This window comes from Oryzias latipes, chromosome 1 (assembly GCF_053564925.1).
Source record: "Oryzias latipes strain Hd-rR chromosome 1, Olatipes_Hd-rR_3.1".
Lineage (NCBI taxonomy): Eukaryota > Metazoa > Chordata > Actinopteri > Beloniformes > Adrianichthyidae > Oryzias > Oryzias latipes.
Window position 1 is genome coordinate 35,549,605 of NC_136237.1, and position 18,636 is coordinate 35,568,240.

General features: G+C 44.8%; 1 protein-coding gene and 1 long non-coding RNA gene across 3 annotated transcripts in view; one reads left to right on the forward strand and one right to left on the reverse strand.

Moving 5' to 3' along the window:
• Positions 1–1,355: 1,355 nt before the first annotated feature.
• LOC144992068 (uncharacterized) lies at positions 1,356–16,883 on the forward strand. The gene is made up of 4 exons (XR_013655852.1): positions 1,356–1,459; positions 12,390–12,504; positions 15,766–15,881; positions 16,702–16,883. It is a non-coding gene; the product is annotated as an uncharacterized LOC144992068 (long non-coding RNA).
• The window catches only part of LOC101171225 (ras and Rab interactor 2), a 28,740-nt gene continuing 15,572 nt past the window's right edge, over positions 5,469–18,636 (reverse strand). The window contains exons 6-13 of one of the 2 annotated variants that reach the window (XM_004065762.5): positions 18,176–18,248; positions 17,619–17,710; positions 13,449–14,774; positions 10,417–10,499; positions 10,105–10,330; positions 9,890–10,021; positions 8,029–8,192; positions 5,469–7,625 (exon numbers count right to left, since the gene is read on the reverse strand). In XM_004065762.5, coding sequence (XP_004065810.2) covers positions 7,314–7,625; positions 8,029–8,192; positions 9,890–10,021; positions 10,105–10,330; positions 10,417–10,499; positions 13,449–14,774; positions 17,619–17,710; positions 18,176–18,248 — 2,408 coding nt within the window. In that variant the 3' untranslated portion in view covers positions 5,469–7,313. Of the gene's footprint in view, positions 7,626–7,988; positions 8,193–9,889; positions 10,022–10,104; positions 10,331–10,416; positions 10,500–13,448; positions 14,775–17,618; positions 17,711–18,175; positions 18,249–18,636 lie in introns of both variants that reach the window. The other variant, XM_020712616.3, reaches the window with a different exon arrangement.

Genomic DNA, 18,636 nt, shown 5'->3' on the forward strand with positions numbered 1-18,636 from the left:
AGATTTCATATAATCCATGGACACCAGTGAAGATCACAAATCATTGAAGAAAAAAGGTTCAGCGCACTGTCTAGTGGGTCTAGATGACCCAACTCCCAATGTTAAAGTGCTTAGGATAGCACAAGGGTTAAAGCAATCTTAGTAATTAGAGATTTACCTTTGACTTTGTAAACTTAAAAAAAAAAACTATTTCTAATTCATATCCGTTCATAATAGTGAAACCACCAAGAAAAGAGAAAAGCATCCATGAATTTGAAGGCAGAAAAGGATTGTGATTGGTCGAGAAGAAAAGATGGGCCCTTTAGCTATTGGTTCAGACTGAAGGCCTAATTTATGATTGATGTGTAGAGTGAAAAACAGCAACCCACTCTACGAGGACGCAAAGTGGATCGTCCCTATTGAAAATGTATGAAAGCTTCTCTAAACTTTAAATACCCGCTCAGGTTAAAATTGTGTTTTTGGTGTTTCGAACATGTTCTTGTTGCATTTTTACAAATAAAGTTTGATTCAATTTGATTTGATTTGATTTGTCTCATGATGGAGGACATGTAAAAAAAAATTAAGATTGCAACTGCATTACTGAGTATTTCCTTATTGAAATCAGTGTGAATTAGAAGCAGACGAAAAGTTTTGTGTAAAAAATCCTGCAGGTGTGCCGTTGCAGCTACTGCAACAATGTCACAAGCTCTTAGCTCTGCTCCATTCTGATGCATCCATGTACGTCATCATTCTTTTTCGTCTAGTCTAAGCTAGCATCTGGCTCAAAACTATATCGCTGCATAGCTCCAATACTGCTCGCTATTTTTGTAATGTTAGTTTGGGATTGAGACGGACTGTAAGCAAGTGGGAGTGAGAGTAAACAGATGGATGATGGGAAGTAACAGTTGGCTTACTTCCCCTCAACAGTCCCGCCCACACCTCTTTGGTGAATTTCTAATGAACTCCTGCAGCTCTGCAGAAACTATGTCCTAAAAAACGACACAGGTTTTAAATAGATCAAAAGACGATTGGAGTGGCACTTTAATTACAACCTTCAGGGCTCCAGACTGCGAGCAATTGGTCGCATTTTGCGACCAAAATTTGAGAGTGAGCGACTGAATTTTACATCCAGTCGCACATGTGCTACCAGTAAATATGCCTCCCCCACCCTTCGTATTTTTTATACATTAAACGTGGAAGGGGCACGTCAATGATCAATGAAATAATCAATGAGACGCAAGCCCACACGCAGGCAGACACACACACTCGCGCACATACTCATGAAACGCGAGCACGTACAGTCTCGCGTGATGCCTGTGTGTGAGGCGGCCACTGCGTGTGAGAAGAATAGGGAAAGCCACTGTGAGTGGCTAAAATGCGTGTAGGGGGAGGGGCCTAGAGATAATCGAGCGCGCGTAAACATCTGTGGGAAGGAAACTGAGACAAATATCACAACCTGATATGTGCGTCTGAGCTATGAGTAAGTGAACTATTGATTCATTCTTCCGACCTGCGGCTAGTGTACCAGTGCCAGAGTGTACAGCAGGGGTCTCAAACTCGCGGCCCGCAGGCTATTTGCGGCCCCCAAGATGATATTTTGCGGTCCCCGCCTTAATATGAAGGTTTAATGTTACTGCAGCCCGCCAGTTTGTATGAATGACACTTTTACATTGTCGTGCGCGGAGCTGACCAACCAATCAGTGGGGTAAATGTCTGTTGGGGGCGTGACAATGACAGGGCTTGAAAACAGGACACCTGACAGCCTCCTCCCCGGACCACACTAAGGAGTTCCTTACTTTCCTTTAGAACGTATTTATTCGCTCGTAATTTTCTAAATACATGCAGTCCGTGCTGAACTTTTCTGTGGGTCACACAGACCCGGAGGAAGGTTTAGGCTTTGGTTACGGTTACGGCGGCGCATCAAACGGGTTTCGGGAGCACACCGCGGGAGACGGGTCAGCTGAGGAGAATAAATGTCCCACACCTACATGCGTGACAGCTAACGGGGCTTGAACTTTAAACACGCTCGAGCGAAAACAACATTAGTTTTAGACTCACTGGGGAAAATGCAACGATAGACGTGTTTGAGATGAACCGGCGCCGCGCCTGGATCATTTGGGGACACCAGGCGGGGGGCTGTGAGATGAAAGCGAATCTGCAGCAAGATTGAAGGAGAACAGGAAATTGGAGTTGTCCTTAACATTCAATTTAGTTTTAATATTCTTCTCCCGCTTAGTATGATAAGTGTTATGATTATTTGAATGTTTTGTGATGTATGTAGCCTTTTTTAATGAATTGGTATTTTAAATTATTTTAATTAATCACTCCACTACAAAAACCATCAGGACACATGTCCCATAATGCATTGTTTTGTAGTCTGTAGGGCAGCTTTCAGTCAGTTCAGTTTCCAGCTGTGTCCGGGTAAGTTTGCCCCTTGCTCCCACCCCTTTCTCGCGATATTATTGTGATGATTGACAGTTGATGTTGGAGCAAAAACATAAATATATGTCACACACCAGGTGATCTGCGCAGCGTTGAGTTCACCTGGGTGATCTCAAACACGCTTATTGTGCATCTTGGCTGCACCTATTTGGTGTCACAAAGATAAATTTCCATCCGTTTTCTTTACTTATTTGTACCGTCATGACAGCGATGGTGCTGTCAGTTTACTTTCTTGTTGCATCTTCAAAAGTGCAGATTAAAATGTGACACTGAATTTGAAACAGCACATTGTAATTTCTGCATCTATTATTAAAGTATTTATTAGTAATTCAGTGGAAATTAGGAGATTTGGTTAGAATGTTGATTTACGGTATGCGCCCCTAAATTTTCTGGTTGTGCCCCTAAAATTTTCAGTCAGGGGCCACTGTGCTCCTAGTGAAAAAGGTTAGTCTGGAGCCCTGACCTTGCTATCATTCCCAAGTATAAGCAGCACATTGGCGCACAAAAAAATGTAGAAGTACTATGTAACCCTTGTGCTATCTTAGATGACCCCACCCTTACATTGACGTGTTCTCCCTACCATGACAAAGGTGGATAAAGGTGGAAAGATTTCATGTAATCCGTGGACACCAGTGAAGATCACAAATCATTGAAGAAAAAAGGTTCAGTACACTGTCTAGTGGGTCTAGATGACCCAACTCCCAACGTTAAAGTGCCTAGGATAGCACAAGGGTTAAGTACTACTTAGCCTTACCAGTTGGGTTTGTTTTATTAACTTCTGCCTCAAATGAAGAAAATATGAGACAGCTGACACATAGGTAGTCCTTCATTCAGTTAGAAGACAAAATTACTAACAGAAAATGTCTTTTATTTAGAGACGCACAGGTTTTAATGACTAATGTTGGCTTCTTAAGAAAAAGGTTTGAAGTCCATACAGCTATAACTCAAGACATTATTTAGGGTAAGAAAAGCTGCAAAGCCAAGACCAAACATAGCTCAGATCATTGATCAAAACTGAGTATTGAAGATGACATTCAATTATTTTTAGATTACAAGCTCATTAAGTTTTTACAGAATGATGAATCTAGCACTGTTAGAATCTGTGACACTGGACTTATTTAGTAGCTCACGGCTGTGCTTTGTGTGGGGCTTTCTCTATTATTGATGATTCTATCCTGTTTGTAAAGTCGTTGTTTGTTTTCCTGGTTGTGGGATTGCTTTTGCTTAGTGAACTTTACTTTAAATACTAAAGATGGTATTTTCTGTGTTTGGAGTACAGCATTTCTCTATTAATCCTCACTATTTATTCAAAATATTAATATTTTCTATATGGTCCCCCAAAAACACTAAAATATAAAAGATTATAGACGTGTCTTTTGAGTAAATCTGTTTGTAGGTGGTTTGTGGGTAAAGCTAGTAAAGACCAACAAAGTCAGAAAAGGTTGTTTATAAATGCAGTCTGGTTACAAACTGAAATATTTAGACACAATTTAATTTTAAAGAATACTGATAATCTGAGAATCTCCTGTTATGATGGTTTACCCTTGTGCTATCTTATGGGATCATGATGACCATTGACGTGTTGTCCCTACCATGACAAAGGTGGAAGAAGGTGGAGAGGATTTCATGTTATCCATGGAAACCAGTGAAAATCACAAATCATTGAAGAAAAAAGTTGTGGGGGTCTAGATGAGCTCACTCCCAATGTCAAAGTGCTTAGGATAGCACAAGGGTTAACTGAGTTTCATTGACGTCATCATAATCCACAGGGGGCAGTATTGACTTTGCTGGCTGCTTCTGATGCTTTTAAACAGGATTTTCTTCATATCAATTATAATAGAGGAAGAGAAACTGATGTTTCCCTTTGCCCATTGTTTGTCTGTGCTTAAACTCAAAGTTGTGGTTTTTTTTCTTCTTCCTGCAGATGTGCTTACTTGAGGTTTTGAGGTCTTTGAACTGAGTGCATCTGCTGAGCTAAAGATGCTGAAGTGGGTTTTGTGGAGTCAGAGTGGCATTTCTGTTGGTAAAGTTTAATTTCAGGCAGCTTAAGATCTGAACTGGGTAGTTTCCAGAAATAATTTCAGCCTTTTGAATTGAAAGCATAGATTTGTGCTTGTTAACATCCAGCTCGCCACAACTGCAATAAGAAAAACAAAACTTAAGCTAAAGAACCTGATCCAACATCCCACAGTATTATTAAAGTATAAGGAACAAGAATACATGCAAGTATCCCTTGTGCTATCTTAGATGACCCCACCCTTACACTGACGTGATCTCCCTACCTTGACAAAGGTGGATAAAGGTGGAAAGATTTCATGTAATCTATGGACACCAGTGAGGATCACAAATCATTGAAGAAAAAAGGTTCAGAGCACTGTCTAGTGGGTCTAGATGACCCAACTCCCAATGATAAAGTGCCTAGGATAGCACAAGGGCTAGTGGGTCTAGATGACCCAACTCCCAATGTTAAAGTGCCCAGGATAGGACAAGGGTTACTCTGTATTTAAAATTATTCAATTATTCAATTAAACTGACCAATCAGATAAAAGTGTGTGGTCTCACGTCAAAGAGTCAATCTGTTTTATTGACAGATTCCGTTGAGCCGGCTTTCAAGTGGTAGGGGTGTTGCCTTCCAACAAGTTCATTCCTGATTGGAGAGAGTGGTTACCATAGAAATGATGACTCAGACCAATCACTGCTTATTGACAACGTCTGGCTACAACACGGTATGGATTTCGTATACTTTGAGCCCGAAGTAAGCCAGTTTCTGTGGGTGACATCAGTCGGTCCAATTCTCACAAAGGGTCAATGGTGCAGACGATCCAGAGGACCAAAGAATGAAAGAGCTCCAAATAAAGTTAACCTGGTTGGTTTGGTCTCAAACATGAGGGGTTATAAGGACAGAAATAAAGAGAGAAGCGGACCAAACCACAGTTCTAACATCTGTTCTCTTCGCGTAAAAAAAGCCAGAATCAAAGTCCAACCTGGATCAGGAGAGAAGTTCTCAGAAGACAGGAGAATATCAAAAACCCATCCGGAGCCAAACACAAAGTCTCTAAGGGTGTTTATTTCTCAGTCAGCTGTCAGCTTAGAAAACATAAACAAGTTTATTCATAAAATAACTGGCATAAATAAGTCCAGTATTGAGCCCGCATGAAATCAGAATACAAAATCTTTGTCATTTGATGTAAATATAAAAATATTTTTACATAGAAATAAGAGGCTACAATTGACCTGCAATTGTCCGTATCAACAAAGACACATTAAAACAGTTTTTTTTATTCTTTAAATAAACTTTTAACCATGGTCATTTTGATGACAGCTCTCAGTAGCACACTGGGACTTTTTATGAAGGCATCAAACCGTCAACTCACACTACAAACCAGCAGCAGCAGCGCTGCGTCAGTGAACTGCTTCCTGTTTGAAACAATCCCACAATTCACAGCAGGGAATTCTTATGAACCACATGCTCAACTTCACTAGCTACATTTATTTTTCAGTCAAAAAAAATGATTGGAAATAAAGGTCCAAGTGTCAAAATAAAATTCAGCTACTTTCAAAATAAAATAAAAAACGTAATCAACATTTTTCAAAATAAAAGTTTTAAAAAACATGATGGTAAACATGGCGATTCGCACCAAAAACTTTAAATGTTCCACAACAAGAGGTTAATTCTTGAGATGGAGAAATGTATTTTATGACACAAAAAATCTGTTTTAAAAATCCACAAAAGTAGGAAGGAATTTATAAAAACGACAAATATCCAAACAGCTGTGACACCTTCGGTGTGAATCAGTGCTTTTGAATAGATGAACGTTAACCTGCTGCTGCAACGCTCATGTGATGTTTTTGGTGTGAGTCTGCTGTTAAGGACAACAGTTAAGGCAACACTTGGTTACACTGATGGTTTCCAGGTGTGAAGCACACGAGGGGCTGTGGGGCCGACAGAAGTGAGTCGCAGCGAAAGCGAAGAGGAATTCCTTCTCTGTAGAAACAGGAAATGTTCCTGCACACGTCTATTGCTGCCCCACACGTAATGTGTTTGCAACACATCAGCCAAGAGAAACTCTGCTGTTGTTGGCTTTGAGACAAGTACTGAGTGATTGGTCAAACATTCAAAGAGGTTGGGTGGTGCTGTGGAACAACGGCCGTCCCACCGCTATTGTGCTGTTGACACTGGTCATAAGTTTCACTCAAAGGCTTGGGTGTGACTTGGACTTAAAGCTTTGACACACTGCCCGTTACAAGTGACACGTGTCCATCCATCCATCCATCCATCCATCCATCCACGCAGTTATCCATTTTTTTGTCCATCTACTCAGATATCCATCCCTCCCTCCCTTAACCATCCGTCTAGGGTTACAGGGTTGCTGGAGCCTATCCCAGCTACTGTTGGGTAACACGGGGTACACCCTATACAGGTCTGACATATCGCCATAAATTACTGACAGTTAAGTAACTATCGGGGTTTTATTTTGAAAATTAAGTGGATTCTCTAAATAAAAGAGCCTGTAGCTTTTGATCATTTGTTGATCATTTTCGTATAAAGTTTTGACAATTGAATGACCAGAATTTGCCGTTTTTACGCCTCACAACTCTGTGTCTGAGCCTAAAGGTGTGCAAAAAACAACGAGATTCTTGACTGGGATCCATTACGTATCAGAGCAGAGGTACTGGATGGGGGCAGCAATGATGTCATTACATTATCTGTGGAAGTTTCTTTAGGCGTGTCAAACAATTTTCCTGCATTTCAAAGTCAGAAGTAAACATGTCCATAACCTCCATCCAACATCTGCAACTTCAAGTCTTCTTCGCTCTTCATCCGCTCTCACGTTCTCAGGTCTATCTCCGCAAAACGTCCATCAACATCCTCAAAGGGAGCTCCGCTGGGTTTAAAGACGGTTTCTGATCTGCACCGGGACACGGAGGTTCAGGTTGGGTACCCTCCTGTACACAAAGTGGAAGGCGTGCGCCAGCGGGCGGCTGTGGAGCTCGGCTTTGATCCGTTGGGGATGCGTGTCCAGAGCCAGCTGCTGGCTGGTGTCCTGGGTGACCAGGAACAGCGCGTAGTTCTCCGGGTCGGGGATCTTGAATTTGTAAGCGCACAGGGAGCAGACTTCCTCTGTGGTGGTGTACGGGTGAACTAGAAGGGTTTTTCCTGTGCAGCCAGAGTCCAGCTCTTGGAGGGCGACCCGGAGAAAGTTCTGCAGAACAAAAGTTCTTTGGTGAGACAGAAATAAAAAGGAGCGATGTGGAAAGGAAAGTGGGAATGGGTTTGAGATGAGGACAAGATCAGAGTTGGTGTTTCAAAGCTCCAGAGCTGAGGAGGAGAGCAGCTGAAGCTCCGCCCCTCCTGGTGCTGAGAAAAACAGAGGAGATCAGACTGATCTGGAGGGGAGAGGATGTTAGGGGAGGAGGAAGGTTCTCATGCAGTTAAAGTGACGGTCCTTCATGCAGTTAATCCATTAAGATGTGCGTTTTACTACAAGAAGTCATCCTCAGAGCTAGATCCACATGCTGCACTCTTCCAATGCCGTCACTCTGGATTCATGGACGTTTGGACTCACTGCCTGAATGTTCAAGGTGGTTTCAGGTCAGGCTCGATACCTGAAAGTCGTCCACGGTCGGCATGGAGCGCTGGGCGGTTCGGCGGCTGTGCCACTGGTGCAGCGTGTTCCGGGCCTCAGAGCTCAGGACCCGGGCGGCCTGCTCCTCCTGGAAGTTCTTGATGAGCGCCATGGCTCCGTAGGCGCTGGTCAGATAGTAGCCGCCTGTGGGAACACACAAGCAGAAACCCAGATGTTGACTAGAAAGGTTGTTGAAGCTAATTCCTAAATGAGCTCAAGATCCAACTCAAAACAACAATGTTGGGCTAAAAAATAACTTTTACTTTTTTAAAAACTGTCTGGGTGGAGTTAATAATTTCCCTTTATTTAAAAATCTGAAGAGTGACGAAAAACAAAAATATTTTGTTTAGAAAAACTCAATACCAAAAATATATATTTATAAAATATAAAAGGTATTTTAAATAGTAAAAACATCTAAAAGACCATGAGAGTTTAATAAAATTAAAAAATCTGCCTAAAAAAAGATCAAATATGATATATATATATGAAAGAATCTTGAACTCAGATCCCATTTTTCCCACAGGATTTCCAGGAAAACAAACTCTCTTCCATTTTCTCACCCAAGACTTTCTGACAGGAAAGTAGCTCTGGGTGTGTCGCCTTCGCGGCTCCGCTCCGTTTACCCCACCTGACAGGAATGAGGCGGCTGAGCGGGAACGTTTCCTCAGAAGGCCTCCATTAATTAATTCAGCAGAACACAAACGCAGATTCCCCGAAACGTGGACGTGTGACGGGAAATGAAGGAAAATGAAGCAAATCTAGTCTATGCAGGGTTGAAGACGAGGTCGGAGGTTATCGACCCAAGCCAGATCATCTGTACCGAACCATCTCAGAACATCTGTACTGAATCAAAACCAACCATCCTGACCGAACCATGCCAGACCAAAGTACCAAAGTGTACCAGACCATCTGTGCCAAACTGTGCAAGACCATCCATACCGAACCATGAAAGACAATTTGTACTGAACCATGCCAGACCATCCATACTGAACCATGCCAGACCATCCATACTGAACCATGCCAGACCATCCATACTGAACCATGCCAGACCATCCATACTGAACCATGCCAGACCATCTATACTGAACCATGCCAGACCATCTATACTGAACCATGCCAGACCATCTATACTGAACCATGCCAGACCATCCATACTGAACCATGCCAGACCATCTATACTGAACCATGCCAGACCATCCATACTGAACCATGCCAGACCATCCATACTGAACCATGCCAGACCATCCATACTGAACCATGCCAGACCATCCATACTGAACCATGCCAGACCATCTATACTGAACCATGCCAGACCATCTATACTGAACCATGCCAGACCATCTATACTGAACCATGCCAGACCATCCATACTGAACCATGCCAGACCATCTATACTGAACCATGCCAGACCATCTATACTGAACCATGCCAGACCATCCATACTGAACCATGCCAGACCATCCATACTGAACCATGCCAGACCATCCATACTGAACCATGCCAGACCATCTATACTGAACCATGCCAGACCATCCATACTGAACCATCCCAGATTGGGACTGATATCCACTGATGCCTATACTGGATCCGATCCTTCTCTCTAAGCAGGGAAGAACTTAATTCACTTAACCGTGTCCAAGCCCAGAACGACAGGATCACAGCAAACAAACAAACGTTTCCAAACATTTTCTTGTTAAAGGAAGTACTTCTCTCCATCCTCAGTTTACAGCCGTTATCAAGATATGGCTGGGATCCTTTGGCTGATCTGGACGTTACCGGTTTACAACCATCTCCAATCATGAACATGAATTCATTGACGGCTACAGAAGAGAAGAACCTACCCTCTCCCTGAAGCAGAGACGGATCCAGCAGCTCCATCATGTACTGGATGTCGGTGTCCAGCCGCGGCATGTTGCACTGAGCCACAACATAGGTCAGCATGGGCAGGAAGTCATCGGCCCCGTACATCCTCCCTGGAATGGAAGCAGAGAGGTGCAAAGGTCAGGAAGAGGCACGTCAGGAGGACTGAGCGGTTACCGACAGCAGCCCGGCGTACCCGAGTTATCCTGCATGATGGTGTAGATCAGTTTACACACTCGCAGCAGCAGCCTGACTTTCTTCTCCGGGGAGTACATCTTCCGCATGTTCAGGAACTTCTGGCGGATTTTCTCGATAGCCACAGAGTCGGGGGGCACGGCCCCATCCACCCCCAGGTCCTGGGGCTTCTTCGTCTTTGCCAGCGCCAGGTTCTCCCAGAGCTGCCGCCAGGCCCCGCTGCTCACCTGCCGATCAGGAACCCCGCCGCGCTCAGTTTGTGTTTGAAGTGTTTTGGATTTGCAGCTCAGGGGGGGGGGGGGGGCGCTCTCACCTGGAAGTCGTGCAGGGCCACCTCGATCACGTGGTGCAGAGGCTTCAAGACGCACTTGTGCATGGCTTTCTCCAGAACTGGATCTGCAAGACAGCAGACGACAGATTCTCAAGAAGACATTGAGCAACATTTTTACCACAGAAAACGCATCACACACACACACACACACACACACACACACACACACCCACACACACACACACACACCCCCGATGGAAAGCCCAGCTGAACTGCTGCTGTGAAGAGAAGTCATGATCCAACGCCGCCGTGGGGCAAAAAGAAACCAGTCCAACACGCCTGCAGGGCATAACTTCAAGAAAACGCTTTACGCAACAATTCCAGTGAGAAACCAGAAAACGAAACGAGTAAACGAAACTAACTTTAAATCTGATCTGGGCGTTTCTGATTGTGAAAATATATTTATTTTTATGGAAAACAGTTTCTTCCTGCTGGTTTTATATAATATGATGACATCTGAATGTCTCTCTCCTGAGGGCCGAGTAAAAAAAAAAATATTAAAGTCAATATTCTTTTTATTTTAATATCAAATCATGAAATTCAGAAAACTACTTTTTATCTGAACAAAACAAAACATATCTGGTATTTTAGTAATGTAATAAAGAACAAATGATTTAGATTGAGAGGTGTTGGTGTGTTCATAGTTTGTGGTCACACACATTTTTGCAAACACAATGATTGTGTCTTTTTCTGCAGTGTTTGGTAATCATCAGATGTTTAGTGTTTTTTTTCTCCAGAACCATGACCCTTCCTGAACTGATCCAGGTGTCTCACCTTTTAGGCTGCAGACATTACTGTGGCTGACATGAATGAAGGCTGCATGTTTGCACTCACTGCCTCTGTGCCTCTGGGCAGGGCTTTTACCGCCTTTAAGACGTCAGATGTTTTCCATCTACAGTGAAATCGCACGCCAGGCCGCCTCAGGTCAGGGTTAGGCTGCTCTAACAGAAGCTTTCCTGATGGAGGGCCAGCCTGAGGCGGAACCTGGTCCTGCTGTGTTCTAAAGGAGGAGCAGGAGTTCAAACGTTGGACCTCAAAGGCTCAGTGGTGTTTTTTATCAGACAGACTTCCTGTTAGCTCTGAGGAGAAACGCCTCCTTGTTGGGTTGAGCTGAGCTTTCTGACGCAAACCTGCAGATTTCCGATCTGAGCTGACATTTCAGAGTCTACCGCTCAGGTGAAGCTGCAGGGGCGGAGTCATCCGTGGGCCTAACGGGACCGTTGCTGCCCGCCGCCTCGGCTTCCCTCTGTGGCCGCTCTGTCCACAAACAAGGCTCTGCTGTTGTTTACAATGAACAAGGCACAAACACGCACACGCATGCATATTCATGCAGGCCGACTCCTCCTCACTGCAGACCGTTTGCTCTGCAGTTTGAATGTTATCAGGTAGAAATATGAAAAAACAACAACTGTTGGGAAACTCCCAAATCAAAGTAGGCCCTGCCCCCCCGTTGTATAACCCTTTAACCCTTGTGCTATCCTATGGGGTCCAGATGACCCCATCCTTACATTGACATGTTCTCCCTACCATGACAAAGATGGATAAAGGTGGAACGATTTCATGTAATCCATGGACACCAGTGAAGATCACAAATCATTGAAGAAAAAAGGTTCAGCGCACTGTTTGATGGGTCTAGATGACCCAACTCCCAATGTTAAAGTGCCGAGGATAGCACAAGGGTTAAGGGTGTAACTGTAGACGGGATAAAAAAATGCGAGCCTCTGTACATTTTTTTAAACGCTATGACCGCAGCACTAAGTAAAACCCTCTTTGCAGGTTTAGTTCATCCACAACAAACAGTTTAAACGTTTTATTTATGCGCCTGGACTAAGCTTGACTTTTCCAAAGATGCTCTTTGGTTCTACTCTGACTCAGCATTGGTTGCTAAGGAAAGTTTCAAAATGACTTTTATGTAGAAACACAAAACTGTCTGCATGTGTTTATCGTCCCCGCAGGAAATAAAACCCGAATGGTTGCTATGACCCATCACTTCCACTGGAGGCACATGTTTGGAATCAGCCGAATCCCAACGCTGCTCCAGAGTCCAAATTGTGGTTATTCACAGGAGAGGTCAGTTTAGAGGGAGTCTGCTTCTAAAGGACATCATGCTCAGGTTCAGGTTCCTTACAGGGTTTAAGAACCTTGCTCAAGGGCAACACAGTGTCTTTAGAAATGCAATTAAATGTCCATTCATCTATTTTTTTAACCTGCTCCTGTGGTCAATTTAACATGTTTATGAAATCATTCCTTTAACAAATACTTTAAAAGTCATCAAGTTCGCGATGACTTTTAAACTCTCAATCCAAATGTTTGGTTTTAACGTACAGAATCACTTTCATGACAAACCCGCTGAAACCCACAGCGGGGCGATCTGAAGGCACCACTTTAGAGGATTCACTCTTCATTCTGCAGCCTCCAGGCCTTAAGCCAGACTCTGAGCAAAGACCTACGACAGGAGAATCAGCATTTTGGAAAGTTCCAGTCAAAGTTTAAGAACCTTCAGGAAGATGCGTGTCAGCGAAAACATCTATGAACTGTGAAAGCACATGGACCCACACTCCTCCACAGCCGCGTTGGATGACGAAGTCAAGAATTCACCCTAGAATCCTAAAACCTTCAAGGTTTAAGCGAAGGCTTGACGTGAGGAACACCTACAGGATCTTTTTCAATGACTGTAAGACTCTTTTAGGGAAGATTTAGGCATGGAGGTAAAACTCAGCACTGACGTCAGTAAAACTTCACTTTGAGATTAAATCTACATTCAGATCAAACTTAAGTCCTTCGGCGTCAGCCTCAGATTACTTATGAAACGATGCCAGCAAGCAGAGGCCACACATAACTCTTCTGGGTGCAGCCTGCTGGCTTTTCTGACACTCCAGCCCAGCGATCAGCCAAACATCTACAAACAGATTCAAGTCTCACCTCCCAAACACAGACAGACCTGAGGGTGACGTCACCTACAAGCTCCTGCATGAAGCACTGAGAAATTCCCCATTGTTGCTTTAAAGACTCACCGATCTGGTCCTCGGGGATGAGGGACTCAATGGGGGGGTCCAGCTCAGAGGTCTGGCGCAGGTAAGCCTTCATCTGTGTCATAAACTGTCGCAGCGTCTGCAGGAGGTCCATTCCGGACGGGTGACAGCTCCGGTTCTCCTGGACAAAGTTGATGTAATCCTGAACGAGGGAGCCGAAGTAGGAGCTTTTGTCCCGGGACAGCTCGGCGATCCGCTTCACGGCGCGTTTCTCCGGGGTCATGAGGGAGCTCAGCATGCCGCCCATCTTGCTGAGGCGTCCCTTCAGGGAGCGCGGCAGGTCGAAGGATCCGCTGCTGAGGCTCACAGCGACCCTTCGCCTCCGCGCTTTGAAGGACGGACGAAGGCGCGTTTCCAGGTCGGCCTCCAGTCCGACACCGTAGTCCTCCTCCTCCTCTTCCTCGCCGTCCTCGTCTTCCTCGCTGCTGTCCTCCCCCGGGTCCTGATGGTCTTGTGCCGGGTTATGGCTCAGGCCCAGGGAGAAGCCTGGAGACTGCAAGTATTCCAGGGAATCGGATGAAGACGTAGACATGCTCATGTCGCTGAACCGCTGGCGTCCTCGCTTATGAGGCCCTGATGGGCTGGCGGCGCTGCTCTCCAGCGGCTCGGTGGTGGGCGGCGGCTGACAGGAAGGCAGCTTCGCCTGTGAGAGTGCTTTGGCGATGGTCTCATCATCAAGGGCAATGTGGCAACGCCGGGCTTCCAGATCAGGGCTTTTGGGTCTTGGAGGGGGGGGCTTTGGCGAAATGGTATTCTTGGGCGGGCTGCTGGGCTTAGAGCCCATCGACGGGCGAGGGGGCGCTGGATGTCTCTTGGGGGACGGATGCTTCGGTGAAGCCACATTCACGGGCATGCTCCTGGCGGGTCCTGGTGGTGGTGGGGCGGGTCGACGGTGTAGCATAAAGCGGGGGGGCGGAGGTCGAGGGGGAGGAGTTTGCGATTCGCTCTTTGTTTTGATCTGCTGCTCGCCCGCCTGGCTGCTCGTTGCCGCCTTCGGTTCCGCCGCCGTCTCCGGGCGGGGCTGCAGAAGCGGGCTGCCCTCACAGCCGCGGTGCGTCTGCAGGAACAGGGGGAAAACGAAGCACAGGGGGGCGCTGGAGAGCCGGCTCCCTGGAGGGAAAGGCGGAGGCGGAGTGTGGGGCTGTAAGGTTGGAGGTGCACTGTCGCTCTGAGCCCCGATGAACCTCTGCTCCCACTCCTGGACCTCTGCGTTCCCGTTGCTCCGCTGGAGGCTGAGGGTCCGGCTCAGAGGGCGGCGAGGAACCGGAGAGGAACGCCGCGGACCGCAGAAGGCAGAGTCCCAGAAGCCTGGAGGACAAGAGCAGAAAGGCTCATGTCAGCGTCGGAGGTCCTTGACCTTCTCCACTTCACTCACAACCAGAGGAAAACCGCAACAAACCTCATCAGTTAGTTTTTTCCCTTCGTAAAAAAACGGTTTGAGTCCGACCAGCACAGGAACAGGTTTTTAAACGACATCGTTAATGTTCTCCTATCAGAGACAGAACGTTACCTGAGGGTTGAAAGGCAGGTAAAGGGAGAGACGTGCTGCTCTGCTCTCGCCGCTCTGCTGGCAGAAATGCTGTGAAAGCTGCTGCGTGTCTGCCGTCTCTGATTCACTGCCTGAAGAGGGGGAGTCGCCCATGCAAATGACGGGGTGGGAGGGCTCAAACACGCCACAGAGCGACACTTCAACCAGCCCTTTGTCCGTCTCTGGGGCTCAGATTACAAAGAATCTGTTTGTGTCTCTCTGATGTTTCAAAAATATTTTTTTATCGTTTTTGAGGCTTCAATTCCAAAAGTGCTGCGGTGACCCGAGCCCGCAGTGACTCACACGGGAGTCTAAAAATGGAAACATCAGCCTTTTCCTTTCTGAGGAAGCAGGCCGTGACCAGTTTCAGATGTCCTCCATGACTTTGGCTTCCTGGGACTGAAACCCGACTGCTGGATGGGAGCAGCTGACCCTGAGGACTCCATCTGCAGGAAACCAAACTCCCCTCCCCTCCAGCAACTAACCACCGCAGCGACTTTACACAAACCAAACACTTCTCTTTTGGTTACCAAATAGGTTTTTTACTCTAAATGTTTTTCTTTGATGTGGGGGAATACAAAAAAAAGCCAATCCAAAGCACAAAAAGATGGGAAAATATCAAAAATATATGGAGCCAACACACTTCTCAGAGTAACCACTAGGTGGCTTATTGTAAAATCAAGCCTGTCACCACTCACTTTATTGTAAACAGACAAGCTTGACGACAAAAACCAACAAACTATTTCACTGCTGTGATTAATTGTATTTCAGAGAATGCCAGGGAGGCATTGGGGCCCAATATTACAGTCTTTGGTAAGACTTGGCCACAGATTTGAACTCGCAACCATCCGGTCTCTGGACGGACACCCTACCACATGGCCGCTGAGGTAAGGTGGTTTGAAGACCCACTCCAATCAAAATGGTGTTTTTGGTGTGTTTAACAAGTCCTTTTTTGGACTATAGTGGACATATAAAAAGGAAATTAAGCTTAAAATTGCATTTTCCAGTATTTCTTTATTTAAATTGTTGCGAATCGGGAGCAGACCAAAAGAAAAATGTCGTTTGAAAAAAGATTATATTTTTCACGTAGAAGCACGAGCTCCCTGCTCTGCTCCATTCTGATGCGTTCGCCTGCAGACAAACAGATCCGTGTTCGTCTTCGTTTTCCTCGTCTGAGCTGGAATCTGGATCCGAACTGTACGGCTCCGATTAACGCCGATTTTTCTCGCCAGTTTAGTGGCACCGGTAAAGTTAGACTGGGGGTGTGAGGGCTGTAAGCTAGTGGAAGAGTGCAAATACAGAGCTTTCAGCAAGAGGGGGACGGGGAGGGTGGGGTTGCTTCGTGCCATTGGTCCCGCCCCCAAATCAGAGGCTAATAGTCCTGCCGCTCTGCAGAAACTATGTCCCCGAAAACGTCCCAGGGTTTTTGATTTAGCCTTGAAAACAGCAAAATCATAATTAATAGACTGGGAACGCTTTGAAAATATATCAAAAGAGTGGGTCTGAACGGGTTAAAAGCAGGAGCATCAGTGGACCACAAGCACAAGTGTGCATGCGTACACCCACTTCCACTCAGGAATGCAGACATGCAAACACAACAACAGGCTGGTTGTGACACAGCCAGCAGCACACAGCCTGGAAAATGAGGCTTTTTGGAATTTCAGAGATGGTGAAAGCCAACATGCTTTTCTTTTCTACACTATGCAGAGCTACGCCTCCGCTGCCGGGAACTTTAACAAGCAGCTGGAACCAAAGACGGACCAAAACCAACAAAACTGACAATTCAACCAGATGTTTTTGTCCTGTCTCTGCCTGCACATCTGCTTTCTGTCAGCAGAAAGCAAAGAAAATAAAAATCAAGTCAATTTTAATCCAATTTGTAGAATAAATCCAGTTTACACCTAAAAATCTGTTTAAAAGACTGATAATAAATGTTTTGAATATGTACATTAAAGAGCCTTTCATATTTAGTGGTGCTACAACTTAAAAAAAAATGTTTAAAAGTTACATATTTGAATACTTTCAAAATAAAAGCAGACATGGTAGCTAACATTTAGCTTAGCTCGCCTCTGATCACACAGCAACTTTTATTTTGCAGGTTGTATAGATCCACATCGACGGAAATCTGTCTTAAAGTGTTAATACGGAGCTTTGGTTGCAGTATTGAATATTCATAGAATCATCTGGCTTCAGATATCAGCTTAAGTAACGAGAAAATCACCAGATATTTTTCCAAATCCAACCATCTAAATCCGTTTTGGTGGAAGAAAATCAACCGAGGTCGTTCCGGTCCTTTCCACCTCATAAAATATAAGGTGATTAAACCTTCAGCGTTTTAGTTCCAGTGTTGACGGTATTTGAATTATTCCAACTCTTCAAGCTTTTACGCAATTATCCACATAATTCCAGAGTATTCTGAAGTGGAAAAAAGCAGCGCTGCCCTGATATGCAACACTTTACAGTAGTGAAGTGTTTACAAAATCAATGTAGACAACGTAAAAAGTTGAAATGACGGTAAATTGAAATTGCGTTAAGAGTGGATGAGTGACTTACGGTATTTTGTGTCATCTGTGACACCGCCAGAATCAAAGGATTAAAAAAAATGAAGGAAAAGGCCGACTTACCTGCTCCCAGCTGGGCCACCTCCTCCAACTCTTTCTGGGTCTTTGCAGACACAATGGCTTCTGGGAGTTTGAGTGTGAAAGGAAGGACGTCCCTGGATTAGGGAAAAAGTCAGGCAAATGTAAACTTGGAAAACAAATATTTTCAGATCTTAAAATTATTGTGAATTGACTTAAAATGAAGTTTTATCCTTATAGTTTGCAACATTATGCAGCCAGTTAGAAAAACAAAATCCAATCTGCCTAAATTCTGCAGACTGCATGATGGAAAAAGTGACTTTAGGAAAAATGCTGCTGCAGAGCTTCTGGGAGCATCCTTTAAGACAGATCCAGCTTTTTTTGCCGTTTCCTGTGACCATTTTTGAAGTCCTGCGACCGTCTGTGTCACTTAAGCTGGCCCGCACTAAAAGAAGAAGTGAGAGCTCCTGGCGCTGACTGCTGGCTTGACAAAGGGTATTTATATCCAAGAATTCGTGCAGCTCTACATGCCATCGCTGATCACAAAGCAAAAACATCTCTGGGATGAAAACCCAAAGACAGACAGACAGACAGACATTTACCTGCTGATACAATAGAAGGCCACAAGGCGGAACAGGTCCGCAAAGCTGATGCTGGATCCCTCAAGCGAAAAGGCTTTAAAGAAGAGAAAACGTCCGAATTATGTTTTTGAAACTCAAAGCTTTGCAGAGAAATAACAAACCAGATTATGAATGAGTGAAAAACCTGGAAAAAAACTAAACATATATTAGCTTTTCCAGACCAAATCACAAGGATGACCCAAATTTATGTCAAAAAACAAGAATTGGAGGTACTGTAAGTCCAAACGTTGTAGATGATTGAGTTTCTTTGTGAACCCACATCCTTCAGTGAGCATGTCAGTGTTTTTCTCTTTTGCTCTTGTTTGGTGTGACTTCTGCTTTTGGTGTATTTTACTCTGAATTTTGCTGCAAATGTTTTACATTTTGTTTCTATTAAAAAAAACAACAATCGTAACTGTCTTCATTAAAAGGATATCAGACAT